This window comes from Protopterus annectens, chromosome 1.part1, assembly GCF_019279795.1.
Source record: "Protopterus annectens isolate FY-2018-M chromosome 1.part1, PAN1.0, whole genome shotgun sequence".
Taxonomy (NCBI): Eukaryota; Metazoa; Chordata; order Ceratodontiformes; family Protopteridae; genus Protopterus; species Protopterus annectens.
The window spans coordinates 28,617,819-28,631,206 of record NC_056726.1 but is presented as its reverse complement, the minus strand read 5'-3'; the positions used below and the strand labels follow the sequence as shown (position 1 = coordinate 28,631,206).

The following is a 13,388-nucleotide window of genomic DNA, read 5'->3' as shown; positions in this document are numbered from 1 at the left end:
CAACAACACAACCACCCCAAACTACAGAGGGGAAGGAGGGAGGGTAAATTGGACTGCAGCAATGTGGATCTTCGAACATCTACATTTATGGTAGGTACAAAACTGTACTATGTTCTTCATCTCACATTGCTGCAGTCATAACCTGTGGGTAGAATCCCAAAGCAAATGTAAAGGGGGGTTGGCAAAATCATAAAGCATTGGGAGCTGCTAACATGCCCTGTAAAACTGCAGTGGCAAACCCAGCCCTAGATTTGGAATAAAGAGGGAGATGGTAATGTTTAGAAAAAGTGTGCACTGAACTCCAAGTAGCTGCCTCCAAAATATCTTTAGCAGCTACACCCCTTAAAAAAGCAGTAGAAGTGGCAGTAGCCCTAGTGGAATGAGGTCCGATTCCAGCCGGAACCTCCTTACCATGATGAGAATAACAAAAAGCAATACAATGGCCAATCCACTTAGAAATAGCTTGTTTTGAAACAGGTTTCCCCTGAGAACCCAAAGCAAAAGAAACAAACAACTGTTGAGACTGCCTAAACCCTTTGGTTCTGCTCAAATAATAACGCAACTACCTGTGAATATCCAAAGAGTGCAAAATTTTCTCCCCTTTATTTTGGGGATCAGCATAAAATGTAGGCAAATGAATAGATTGGTTTAATGCCACATTAGAAACAACCTTAGGCATAAAGGTAGGGTTAGTACGCAGGGTGACCCTATCTTTATGAAATATCAAGAAGGGTTCAACTGCCATTAGAGCCTGTAATTCAGATACCCTTCTAGCAGACGTAATGGCCAACAAAAAAGCAGTCTTCCAAGACAAAAACTTCAACTCCGCAGTAGCTGCAGGTTCAAAAGGAGGTAAAGTGAGCTTTTCCAACACAAAATTGAGATCCCAGGAAGGAGTAGGAGCTCTACGTGGGGGTCTTATGTTTTTTGCCCCTCTAAGAAATTGCTTAAACAAAGGGTGAGAAAATAAAGGAGGGTCACAGTCATAGTGAGCAGAAATGGCTGCAGCATGAACTTTTACAGAGGAGAAAGACAAACCCTTGTCTAATAATTCTGTAAGATACTGAAGTGAAACACTCAAATTAGGCACAGAGACATCAAAGCTCTTTGTTTTGCTCCAAAGAAAAAAATCTCCTCCATTTATCAGCATAAACTTTCCTGGTACTAGGCCGTCTGGCCTCCAAAATGACATTCAAAACTTGTTGAGGAAGCTGCGACCCCCCAGGGTCTAAAACAGAATATGCCAAGCTGTCAGATGCAGGGACTGTATCCTGACATTGCGGAAATGATTGCTTGCCTGGGACAAAAGGTGTGGAACTGATGGCAAAGGCCAAGGAGGCTCCCGTACTAAACTCCTCAGCAGAGGGTACCAGTGCTGACGTGGCCAATCTGGAGCTATGAGAATCATGCAAGGCTTGTCCTGTCTGACCTTCAAGAGCACCTTGGGAAGAAGAGGCAGAGGAGGAAAGACATAGACGTGAAGGTTGTTCCAACTGAATGATAGAGCATCCACTTTCCAAGCTTTTGGGTGAAACAGCTTTGTGCAAAACTTTGGCAGTTGGAAATTTAGTGGAGAAGCGAACAGATCTATGTCTGGAGTCCCCCAAGCCACCGTCAACTGTTGAAATACATGAGGATCCAATTTCCACTCGAGGGGATCCACCATCTGTCTGCTCAAAACATCTGCTAAGGAGTTCTGTGCTCCCGGCAGAAACCTTGCCTGAAGAGTGAGGTGCAAACTGAGAGCAGTCTCCCACAAAATCATAGGTTGTCTGCAAAGAGGGTACGAATGGGTTCCCCCTTGCTTGTTGATGTACCACATGACTGTTGTGTTGTCTGTTTGAATCAACACCTGTCATGGTTGAAGTAGATCCTTGAAGGCCATCAGGGCAAATTGGACTGCTAACATCTCCTTCATGTTGATATGCAAATGTTGTAGTCTGGGAGGCCACGTGTCTTGAACCCATTTCCCATTGAAGTGTGCTCCCCAAGCCATGTCTGAGGCATCTGTCGTTAAGATCTGACTCGCCTCTGGTCGGGTCACAGAGAGTCCCTTGTTTAGGTGACATTCCTGAGCCCACCACAAGAATTCCGTTTGGATGCAAGGTATTATCTGAATGACAGTGTCCAAATCGTGGCAGTGTTGAGTCCATACGCTTTTGACATACCATTGTAGCTTCCTCATATGCAGTTTGGCATTGGGAAGCACCAGAATACAAGATGCCATGAACCCCAAGGCCTGAAGGACTGTCCTTGCAGTCAGCCTGGACCGTAGAGATAATTGCTGGAAGTAAAGGGCAAGATTTCTTTGTTTGTCCGGGGTCAAGAACGCCATCTGAGAGGCTGTGTTCAGTCTCACACCCAGAAAGCACATGTCCTGAGAGGGTACTAGACTGGACTTTGTTTCGTTCACAGAATACCCTAGGCACCTTAACACTGTCATAACATACTGAAGATGGTGAAGTAACTTGACTTTGTCTTGAGCAAGAATCAGGCAATCGTCCAAATAAGGATAAATTTATATTCCCCTTAGTCTTAAGAAGGCTATCACCAGAGCCAGGACTTTTCTGAACACCCTGGGCACAGTAGATAAGCCAAAGGGCAATGCAGAGAACTGATAATGAAAAGTGCCAGTCCGAAAACGCAGGAACCTCCTGCAGCTGGGCCTGATAGGAATGTGAAGATAAGCCTCTTTGAGATCCAGAGTTACCATCCAGTGATCTTTGCCTAGCAGAGGCAGAAGCTGTTGCAAAGTTAACATCTTGAATTTGGGAATGTCCAGGTATGTGTTGAGAATAGACAAGTCCAGAATTGGCCTCCAAGTGTTTCCTTTCTTTGGTACCAAAAACAGGCGAGAATAAAATCCTAGGCCCACTTCTGACGGAGGAACCTCCTGGATAGCCCCCATTTTTAAAAGTAAAGAAATCTGTTTGTGAGCCTCCAACTTTTGCTGAGGAGGAACGTCTGGCATGCCTTTGAAAGGAGGCAAGGTGTGAAAATAAAACTTGTAGCCTCGGTCTATAATGTCCAACACCCATTTGTCCTGGGTGACTAAAAGCCAATTTTGTCTGAAAAGTGCCAACTTTCCTCCCAGAGGAGCTGCCAGACAGGAGGAATCTGGCAGATGGAGATACAGGTCATTGGGTCTGTTTATGAAAAGGCTGACCCCTGCCCTCACCTGAAGATTGTGCAGGGGAACTCCACGTCCTAGGCCTGAAGGAACCCTGAGCATGAGCTCTGCCCCTACCACGTCTAGTTCTGCCCCTAGACTGAAAATCAGAAGAAGGATAAGCCCATCCCTTAGTAGGCCAATTTCTGCTAAACTTAGGGGGCTGCACCTGTAAAAAATCCTTAACAGTCTGCATAGACTTAGCTTTGTCTTCCATTTTCCTCAAAACTGACTCTACAGGAGAACCAAACAGAACTTCAGATTGAAGGGGAGCATCCAAAATTCGAGCTTTAACATGCACTGACAAGTTCTGATCCTTAAGCCAGGCGTGCCAACGAATAACTGATCCAGTGGCAGCCACCCTGGAAGAAGCCTGTAGAGCATCAAATCCACACTGCAAAGAATGCTTACCCACCTGATCAGAGGCATGAACTAAATCCTGCAATTCCTTACACTCTATGCCCTCTGCCAAAGCATCTACCTTAGATTTTAACTGACTTAGGATAAAATTCTGGTACTTCAGCATATGAAACTGGCAATTCAAAGCCCTCATTGCTAGAGTGGAAGAGGTATACACTTTTTTACCCCACCTATCCAAAGCTCTAGAATCTTTATCCATAGGAACTGGATTCTTTACAACAGAAGCCCTGACACCCTTAGGTCCCTGGCTAACAGTTTCCGGGTCAGCTCTAGGGCTCTTATACAAATATTTATGAGCATCTGGCACTCAATACCTGTCTGGCTTGACCGGGGCAGGAGGCAAAGAATCAGGATTAAGGGAAGCTTCAGAGAAAACATCCTGAACAACATCCAAAACAGGGGGTATAGCCAAGGGCCTATGTTGTGGTAAAAACAAAAATTCCCTAAGTCTCTTTCGAGAGTCTGAGAAATCCTGACCTTCTCACTTAAAATGCTCCCTCATGGAATGCAGGGTTTCTGAAAAAGAAAAATCCTCTGGGGGGGGGAGCAGAAGGACTAGAATCCTCTGCATCTGAATCAGAATAAGGAGGAAAATCCTGAATGTCTTCAGCCGAAGACTCTGAGTAATCTGAAGAATGCTCCAATCCTTCCACCTCTGGCTCCACCCTAGGCCTCTTATCTGGAGGGGGCATAGAACCCCTGATTAAGGTAATCAAATCCTCTGCCATTTTTAGCATATGCTTTTTAGGTACAGAACCTGCAGAGCTAGGGCTGACGCCAGAGGAAGACAAACCAGGCCTGACCTTGGAAGGTACCTTAGAGACAGAAGTAGAAGGCCTAACCACCTTATGCAAAGAAGGGACTGCAGAGACCTGAGAGGCCCCCTCTGCCTGACCCGACTCCTGAGAGGCCACCTCCTGCAAAATTAAAGGCTCCCCCTGAGACTCGGCTGGATCCACAGATTCCACCGTAGTTTCTAAAGAACCGGCGTCCGTAACGGACGACTCATCCTGCTTGGACTTTAACGATTTTTCTTTACGCTTCTTAGCGGTAGCGGGCGTCGGAGGATCCGACGGCATATTGTAGTTACACCGCTTGCCGAATACAAGCCTAGCACAATCTAACCTGCGTTTAATGGTGCGCTTATTAAATCTAGCACAAAAGCGACACCCGAATACATCGTGCTCAGGCCCCAAGCAAGGAATACAGAGAGAGTGGTAATCCCTATGAGGTATCTGTTTCCCACAAGAAATACAATTATTCACTTTTTCTGACATCCGGATTTAACTGAGGCAAGAAAAGACAAAAATATTCCCCAACGGGGTACTTAGCCCAACTTGGTCTTCGGTCTGAAACTCAGAATACGAAAATTTCAGGACGCCGAACGGCACTTGCAAACGCTGCTTCTGTTTGGACCATGCGGCAAGAAAGACTGAGGATATGGCGTCGGTCATGCACTTTAGTACCACGGCGTACTGACGTCAGATCCGAGCGACCATGACCGACGCCAGCCTAACACTTTGGTATTCGGGCCGACCGAGGACAGCGGACTACCCACAGGTTATGACTGCAGCAATGTGAGATGAAGAACATCTGCTAATATCTACCCATGAATATTTTCTGTAAATTGTGTAAATTTTTTCATATTTTACATATTCATATTACATTTTTAAATGTGTTATCTTCTTTGGAGCTTTCATCCCCAGTCTTCCATCAAAAATATGCTCTCATGGGCCCAGTGGAACATCCCAGTAAACAAATGCCAACAAATAAATACATGAATAAATAAACAAACCACTATTTTTCTTGTCCAGTCTGGTAAGTGGACATCTGTGTGTCGTACAATGAAGTCCCCCATGACAAAGAGTACTGTGTAATGTGTTTGCTTGCCTTAGGGGCTTTACCTGGGGGTTCCACTGGGTGTAGGCATATGTGTGGTGTTTGGTGTTGCTTTTGCTAAGTGCTTTACAGATTACCAAGACAAGGTGATCCCGTTTATAGGGTTAGGTCATCTTTGAGGTTTGGGAGGATTGCTTTTTAGTGCCTCAGCATAGATTGGTCTGTGTGTATGGTGGACACTGCATGAGCTGGATGTAGTGTGTGTGCTTCTTCTTGACAACCGTGTTTGTATGTATACAAGATTTTTGCCTCCAGTGAAATTGTGTATGTGCATCTCTTGCATACTTTATTTGCTTCTTTAAGGACTAAATGTTTTTCTGTGAACAAGAGACAATTGTTACATTGTTTCAGGATGTCCATATCTACCAAGATGCCTACGGACACATTTGGAAATTGCATATCCATGTGTCCGGACCAGTATTTGGGTGGGTTACAGCAGGTTACAGAATGGGCCTCATTGGGTGGCCGCTGGGGTTGGGCACTAGACTACGTTAGATTGTGGTAAGATATGATCGTGCTGCTGTTTAACAAACAAACTACCTGCTCTAAGCTTGTCTCCATGAAATGGCTTTGTTTTAGCCACAGTAAGTTAGATGTTTAAGTTCTAATCAGGAAAGGAAGTTCCATGGGCTACAACTGATCATTGTCGGCAGATGAACTCTTATTCACTAGAAAAACTACAGAACAAAAATTCAGAGGAAAAAATAAATGAAAATAATGCAATTAAACGTGACGTATTAATGCACTAAGATATGGTTATTGTTTAAAATATAAACATGGTTTTGTGAGCCACATTTAAAAAAAATGCAAATGAACCAAGATTCGGCAAATTCTGAAGTTCAGTGCTCTACCTTTGGACTACTTTTGCAGGATCAACTTTGACCCAATGCATTTCCTACCTTACTACTTTCATATACCCTAGCATTGCTGTATCGCAGAATAAGGGGAACACCTCAGGATACCACAATTTCAGACTCGGTAAAGCTTCCCTTTGCTTTGTATTTTAATTTCTGATTTTCTGGGGATCACAATTATGGCCCTGAATTACTATGAGAAAACCTATAATTTTAATTCATTTTAATCTGAAATAAATGACTGACAAAAAAAAAAAAAGAATTAAATCTCTAAAACCTCTACATAGGAACCATGGAAACAGGGCAAAATTGAACCAAAACAACATCAGAAAATAACTCATAGTTTTACACATACTACTGTAACAGCCCATTCTGTATTAGGTACTTTGGTTACAATGTTAACTTCCACAGGCTTTTGTTATACTCATAAAATCTTACAGGTTTCAGTCCTACCACTTTTGTGAGCATCCCCCTCCTCGTTTCTCTGGTTTCAGCAATGGTCGATCCTAAATGGAATTTTTCTCCAAACATACAACAATAAAGTCCTCACTACGCTCCAAGAAGTTGTGGCTTCACTGGAAATGCTTTCCAGTGAAAGTTTCCAATGAACTTACAGTTCATTACACAAGGGAAAGACTAGGCACAGCTCTTCAAAAAGCTACAGTCATAAGAAAAACAGTTACTTGCTGACAAGACACCAATTTCCACAAAGTGCACCATACATATATATCAGCAGGAATTTAGCTTTTTACCAAATACAGTTAATGCAAACATGTTTCTCAACATAATCACTAAAAACAAACTGCAAGAAATTGGAATTACTTGCTGTAGAAATTAAGCATGCACAGAACTATGCAATTTTAAATTATTTTTCCATTTGCCACAAATTTAGCAATATGTTAAAAATTTACCTTCTGGGCATATTCATCACATGATGGTCCTACTGGTATCACCATCACTTGACGAGGAGAGAGCCACAGTGGCCTTAAAAAAATAAATATTAAATAAGAAGCCATATACCTATTTTATTTTCTATATGAAGAATTTTTAGTTACATGCATGCACCTATTCCAGTAAAAGGCATAGTTTTTCAAACAAAACATTACTGTGCTACAAGAAGAAACCATTTGTGTAAAATCACAAGAACTCCAAAGGAAGCTACATGTATGCAGTTGTAGGTCTCAACATAGACAGCTGTAAAATGTGTTAGTCTGTAGTGCTGATCTTCCTCAGACCAGGTAAACAACAGCAGCAAATGCTTCAATCAAAAGATTACTGCAAGCACATCTAATCTACCCAATTTCATTATTTAATGGGCTGATTAAACAAGTATAAACCAGAGTGAGAGGAGATATGCTGCAATCAAATATTTTGAAGTACAATGATTAACTTTACTATTTACAAAGTATATGAGCATACCCTCCCCTTTCAGCTGATCTTCAAGAGGCCCCTCTGCTGTGGGTAATGGCCGGGATTCCCTCTGCTGAGTACATCTTTTCTCACAAAGTTCTTGCATACAGCTTTCATGTTCATGGGCACATTTAGCTTCTTGCCAGTCCCCACATCATAATGCAATATGCTGTACAGGAAATGTGCCCAATGTCATACTAACTGGTTCAACTGCCGCCAAACTGAGCAAACACATCTACAAAGACAAAGACAAGATGCCAAGGCTATATACAATTAATATGTTAGACTTAGCAAGTTCTCCACCTGCATTGGTAGCAGGGTTTCCAAAGAAAACGGGACAGAAGTATAATAAGCACCCCACACTGACTGCCTTCTTGAAGATCCACCAATATGGTGAATTCTTGTATATGTCAGTAATATCTTTGCTTCATAATTTTTGAAGTGGATAGTAGCTGGAAGTACACAGACACCCCCAATGGAGGAAGGCGTATAAATTGCTATTAAGGCACAGGTTCTATAATGCATGTCCTGAAGCACCATAGTGCCAAATAAGGCATAACCTCCAAAACCACTAGCTAAGAAGTAATGCTTGGAAAAGTAAGAATGGTCAACCAACTGGCTGTAGTACAGATATCCACAATGGACACTTGTATGTTTGGCAATTCATCCAGGACTTGTTTAAGCACAGCTAATACTTTCATACACAAGGCAAAGAAACCTGGTTTGTCTTGCTGAATTTGTGCAACCTCTTCAAATAAAACCTAACTTGACAATGAAAACCATGGACATCTCACCCTTACACTCTCTCTCTCTCTCTCTCTCTCTCTTCTGGATTGGGCCATGGAAAGAAAATGTGGAAATGAAAGGACTGGTTTAAAACCAAGTCCAGAACCACATTCAGAAGGAAATGACAGTCTGTCCTGATGGATTACTGATCCTTGTGAAAGATCAAGTAGAGTTTTCTGTGGAAAAAAAAAAAGCCTGAAACTCTGACATCCTTCTGGCAGAGGCAATGGCCAAACAAAACAGTACCTTCTATTAGATGAATACCTTTGTATGCACCACACAGAACATGTGTAAGAGATCCACCATATATTCATTACTGGGACTCCCTCTATGCAGTTTCCAGTATGGCTCTCTTCCTGTTCAGCTTGGACATTCAGGAGACGTGCGCCTCTTGTCTGCCCATGTCATGGTGTCATGTTATCTGCTAGGCTAGGGAAGCACGTCTAGTCCTCTGCACTCTACATCTCAGCCTATCCATTGAGTCTGTTAAGATGGGTAATATGGAACGATGATGACTACAACATCATCATTAATGACATATTAAACAAATATGTTCACAAATTAGTAATAATTTCAATAGCAGCTGCTAGACGGAGGTTCATCCAAGTGTATGGAGATTCAGTAGTTAATTTCTTATCATATCTCTGCAAGTATCCTTCACAGATAAGCCTATATGGTGAGCATGCATCTATCAATTGATATCAGGATTCCTTTTCAGTAGGTTAGACTATGGGAATGAATACCAAGTAGTACCATAAAAACCTTTCTGGAGTTAGAGAAGGGCAAGACGGCAAAAGTAAGGTCAAATAATCTCTAACAATATACTACACCAATGAAGTACAACTCGGAAACATTGTCTAAGTAGAAATGCTTAGTAACAGTGTGAAACAATGACCAAGCAACTCTGCACAAATGTCTGAGATCGAAATAATTTTACAGTAATCACTGGAAGCATAAGCACCTTAATGGAGTTTACCTTTAATAGCACTGTTTCAAGTGAGTGACTAACTGGCTGATTACAAACCACAATGCAATTAGCACTCTACTCTGAATTGGTTTGCTTAGCTACTGCAAAATCTGTCTGCCTCTGGAGCAAAAACAACAAAGTACAGCAGTTTACACTCTCCATAACAGTAGCTGCCGGAATTCATTACATGTGAGGAATAAAGCCATAAGCATGGATCATTCCTCCTGACACATCTTTTCAATCAGTCTGACAGCCCCAGGGCAGTGTCTTTGCAGTTGTAGTTCATAGGTTCATAGGTTCATAGGTTCATACTAGGCTATCTGCCCGAGGGCATTTACAAGCCTAGCCCATCGTTTTGTGGCTTAGGCCACCCCTTTAGTATGGGGAACTATACCCATTATTTTTCTGTGCCTCTGTCGAGCAGTGACACTGAGGTAATCCCTGGGGTATATCTGCGATCTCCCATCCATTGGTCAAGATTTCTCTTGAACAAGGCCAGCGAGGTGCTCTGCCTCACATGTACCGGGATTTTGTTCCACAGCATAGGGAGTCTTTGGGTGATGAATCTATCCCTCCAGCACGTCCTATTAATAGCCGTGTCAAGGTTTAAGTCTCCGCCCTTGTGGCTCTGATGGATCTAGATTTTTGAGGTGAAGCATATTCATCAAATCTGGGTTTGACATGGCCTTGTATGTTAGGCAAAGGTCACCTCTGAGCAAGCGTGGCGACTGAATAGAGCTGGAGTTCTTTCAGTCGGGCAGCATAGGACAGATTTTTGAGACCCTTTATCCTTTTGGTGAGGAACTTTTGTGGCCTCTCCAGCTGCTGCAAGTGTCGGGTCAGATACATTCGAATGGGGCATTGTACTCAATCATTGGTCTGATGAGTGATGAGTAAAGGGAGACTATGACCTCCCTTGATCTAGATGAGAATCCCTTCATGATAAGGTGGGCAATGTAGAAGGTCTTCCTAACTACTTTAGCTACATGGGTGTCGAATGACAGACTACTATCAACCTGGGTCCCCAGGTCCCTGATAACTTCTTCTGTGCTCAGTGGATTGCCACCTATTTGGTAGCTAGGGGTAACCTTGTTTTTCCCGAAGGGTATGACTATGCATTTTTGGCATTTAACTTTAGGCCGTGGCTCTGGCACCAGTTATCCGTTTCTGTGAGACCCTTCTGAAGGATATCTGTGTCAGATGTGTTTTCTACTATGGCCCAGTTTGCAGTCATCTGCAAACTTTGTCAGCCATAACCCTCCTGTGTTTGCTTGTACTTGAAAAGTAGATGCCAAACAAGAGTGGGCCCAGGACTGAGCCCTGTGGGACACCACTTGTGACAGGCTTTGAGTCTGACATGGCGCCAGCAGCTCTGACCCTGTGGGTTCTGTCACTCAGCCAGTTTGCAACCCATCTTGTGATGTATGGGTTGACATTTAAGCTGATGAGTTTTTCAATGATACCCGAATGGGGTATTGTATCGAAGGCCTTAGCCAGATCGAGGTAGGCTGTATGGACTGCCTTTCCCTCATCAATGGCTTTGGTGACTGTTTCAAAAAGTCAACCAAGTTTAAAAGGCATGATCTGCCTTTGACAAAGCCAAACTGGGTTGGATCCAAAGTCTGCAAATTCCCTATGTCTTTATTTATGAGGTCCATTATGATCCTCTCCATGGCTTTGCAGATAAGGCTTGTCAAGCTAATGGGCGGTAATTTCCAGGGTCGGTGGAGGCACCGCCTTTGTGAAGTGGTACCACAGTTGCAGTGCGCCACTCCTGGGTGCGTATCCAGAGGTAAGACTTTGATTAAACAGCTGTCCTAGCTGTGGGTTTAATTCCTCATTGAGTTCATGGAGCACACCGCCGCCGACACCATCAGGTCCCCTGGCTCCTGTGTTTTTCGCTTTGGAGCGAGGAGTTCTCACTTGCGCGCTGGAGGTGATTGGGGGCTGCAATCGTTTGGTATAGATATCTCTCCTTTTGGGGAGGGGAGAAGTTTGCACTGAACCTGTCAGCCAGTATGTTGGCAATGTCTGTAGGATCAGTAATCTTCACATCATTTTGAACTAGCTCTGAGCATATCTGGGAGTTTCCTCCCAGGTTTCTAACATAGCTAAAGAAGGCCTTATGATTGTCTTTTGAGTCTTTAGCTATTTTTCTCTCAAAATTTGCTTTGGATGATTTTATGAGAGCTCTTAGTTTTTTACTTATAGTGATCAAGGGTGTCTTACCTTTTAAGGATTTTGCTCTATCTTGTAGTAGCTTCCTCCTTTTGTTGTAGAGTTTGTTTATGGCTGGGGTCCACCAGACTGGATGCTTGCCTTTGGTACAAAGAGTCTTTGTTTTGCTTGGGATTGCCTTATCCATGCAGTCCTGCAGGTGCTGGTAGAAGGCATTTGTAAGTGATTCAGCGGCTTGAGTACTGTTTTCCGCGCTCGGGGCCTTAAAGGAGACCACACTAGTCTTTAGAAGTGTGAAGTCGGCTTTTGAGAAGTTCTTTACTGTGGTCTTTTTATTTCAGGTGGGGGTGGGATGAGGACCTCCAGCGAGATTAGTTTGTGGTCTGATCTCACCAGTGAGGGGTACACCTCCGGTGTTGAACATTGTGCTCCCATGTTCGTGATGATGAGATCAAGTATGTTATCTCCTCTTGTGGGGATGGTGACTAGTTGTTCCATGGCATTTGAGTTTATGAATTCCAGGAACTTTTGGGCTAGGGTGTTTGGGCTTGAGTAGTGTTCCCAGTCTATATTAGGGTAATTGAAGTCACCTAGTATGATGGTGTTTGGTGATACATTTATCCCCTCTAGTGTTTTCAGGAAGGCCATGTGAGGTTCCTGAGTTTGTGAGGGTGGCCTGTAACATGCTACAATTTGCAGAGCAGTCTTGCCTATGGTTAATTGCACCTGGATGGTCTCCGATGCATCGTGCGTTGCCACCAGTCTTGAGGTGTGGGTGTCCTTGATGAATATGGATACCCCCCTCCTTTCTTGGTATTGTCCAGATTTTGGGGGCGGAGCATGATATGAGGTAAAACCTGATAGCGCCGGGGTGCTCTCAGGAGCCTTGAACCAGGTTTCTGTCACAGCACAGACATCGATGTTCTCCATACTGAGAAGGGCCTCGAGTGCGTGCATTTTGAGATTTAGACTTCTGGCATTGAGCAGCATTACCCTTAGTTTTTTTCCTTTTTTGTGTTCTAGGGTGGTAGGTTTAGAATTTGAGCCTTGCCTAAAAAGGCACTATGGGGTGGCAAGAGCCTTTGCCAATATCCGGAATCCCAGGGTGACAGGTGCAAGCCGTCCCTTGGAAGCAGCGTGGCTTGTCCAGCATGTCATCCCAGGCAGACAGACACTGGATCCCCTTTGAATGACACCAGTGTTTAAGCCAATTGTTAAAGCTGATCATCTTATCTCTGTATTGTGGCATCATTCTTGGTGAAGGTAGGATACTGCTCAAGGTCAGGGTCATACCTGTCTGGGCTACATAATCAGAGAGCTCCTCAATGTCTCTTTTCATGTAGTCCAAGGAGGTACGTCTCAGGTCGTTTACACCAGCGTGGACAATGACTGAATCATATTTGTACCTGCTGTTGAGAGACCTGAGTGCTTGCGTTATGTGGCGGATTCTAGCGCCCGACAGGCAGCTTACTGTGACCTTCTCCTTACTCAGTCTGGTGAGCGGACGTCAGTGTGTCTGACTATGGAGTCACCAATGACTAGTGTGTCTGGCATTGTGTTTGGCCTTAAGGGCTGTGACTGTTTGACACTCTGACTGTGAGGTCTATGTGTTGCAGGTGTTGTGTTCTGAGGTGGTGGTTGTTTGGGTGTCTGCTTTGGTGGCCTCTGCTGTTTTGGTAGATTTTTGATCAGAGCCTCCGAGTAT

At 43.7% G+C, this 13,388-nt stretch overlaps 1 protein-coding gene across 1 annotated transcript in view; it reads right to left on the bottom strand.

The window, feature by feature from the left end:
- The window catches only part of TARS1 (threonyl-tRNA synthetase 1), a 767,350-nt gene that overhangs the window by 174,555 nt on the left and 579,407 nt on the right, over positions 1–13,388 (bottom strand). The window contains exon 17 of the mRNA XM_044073446.1: positions 7,254–7,326. Coding sequence (XP_043929381.1) covers positions 7,254–7,326 — 73 coding nt within the window. The remainder of the gene's footprint in view (positions 1–7,253; positions 7,327–13,388) is intronic.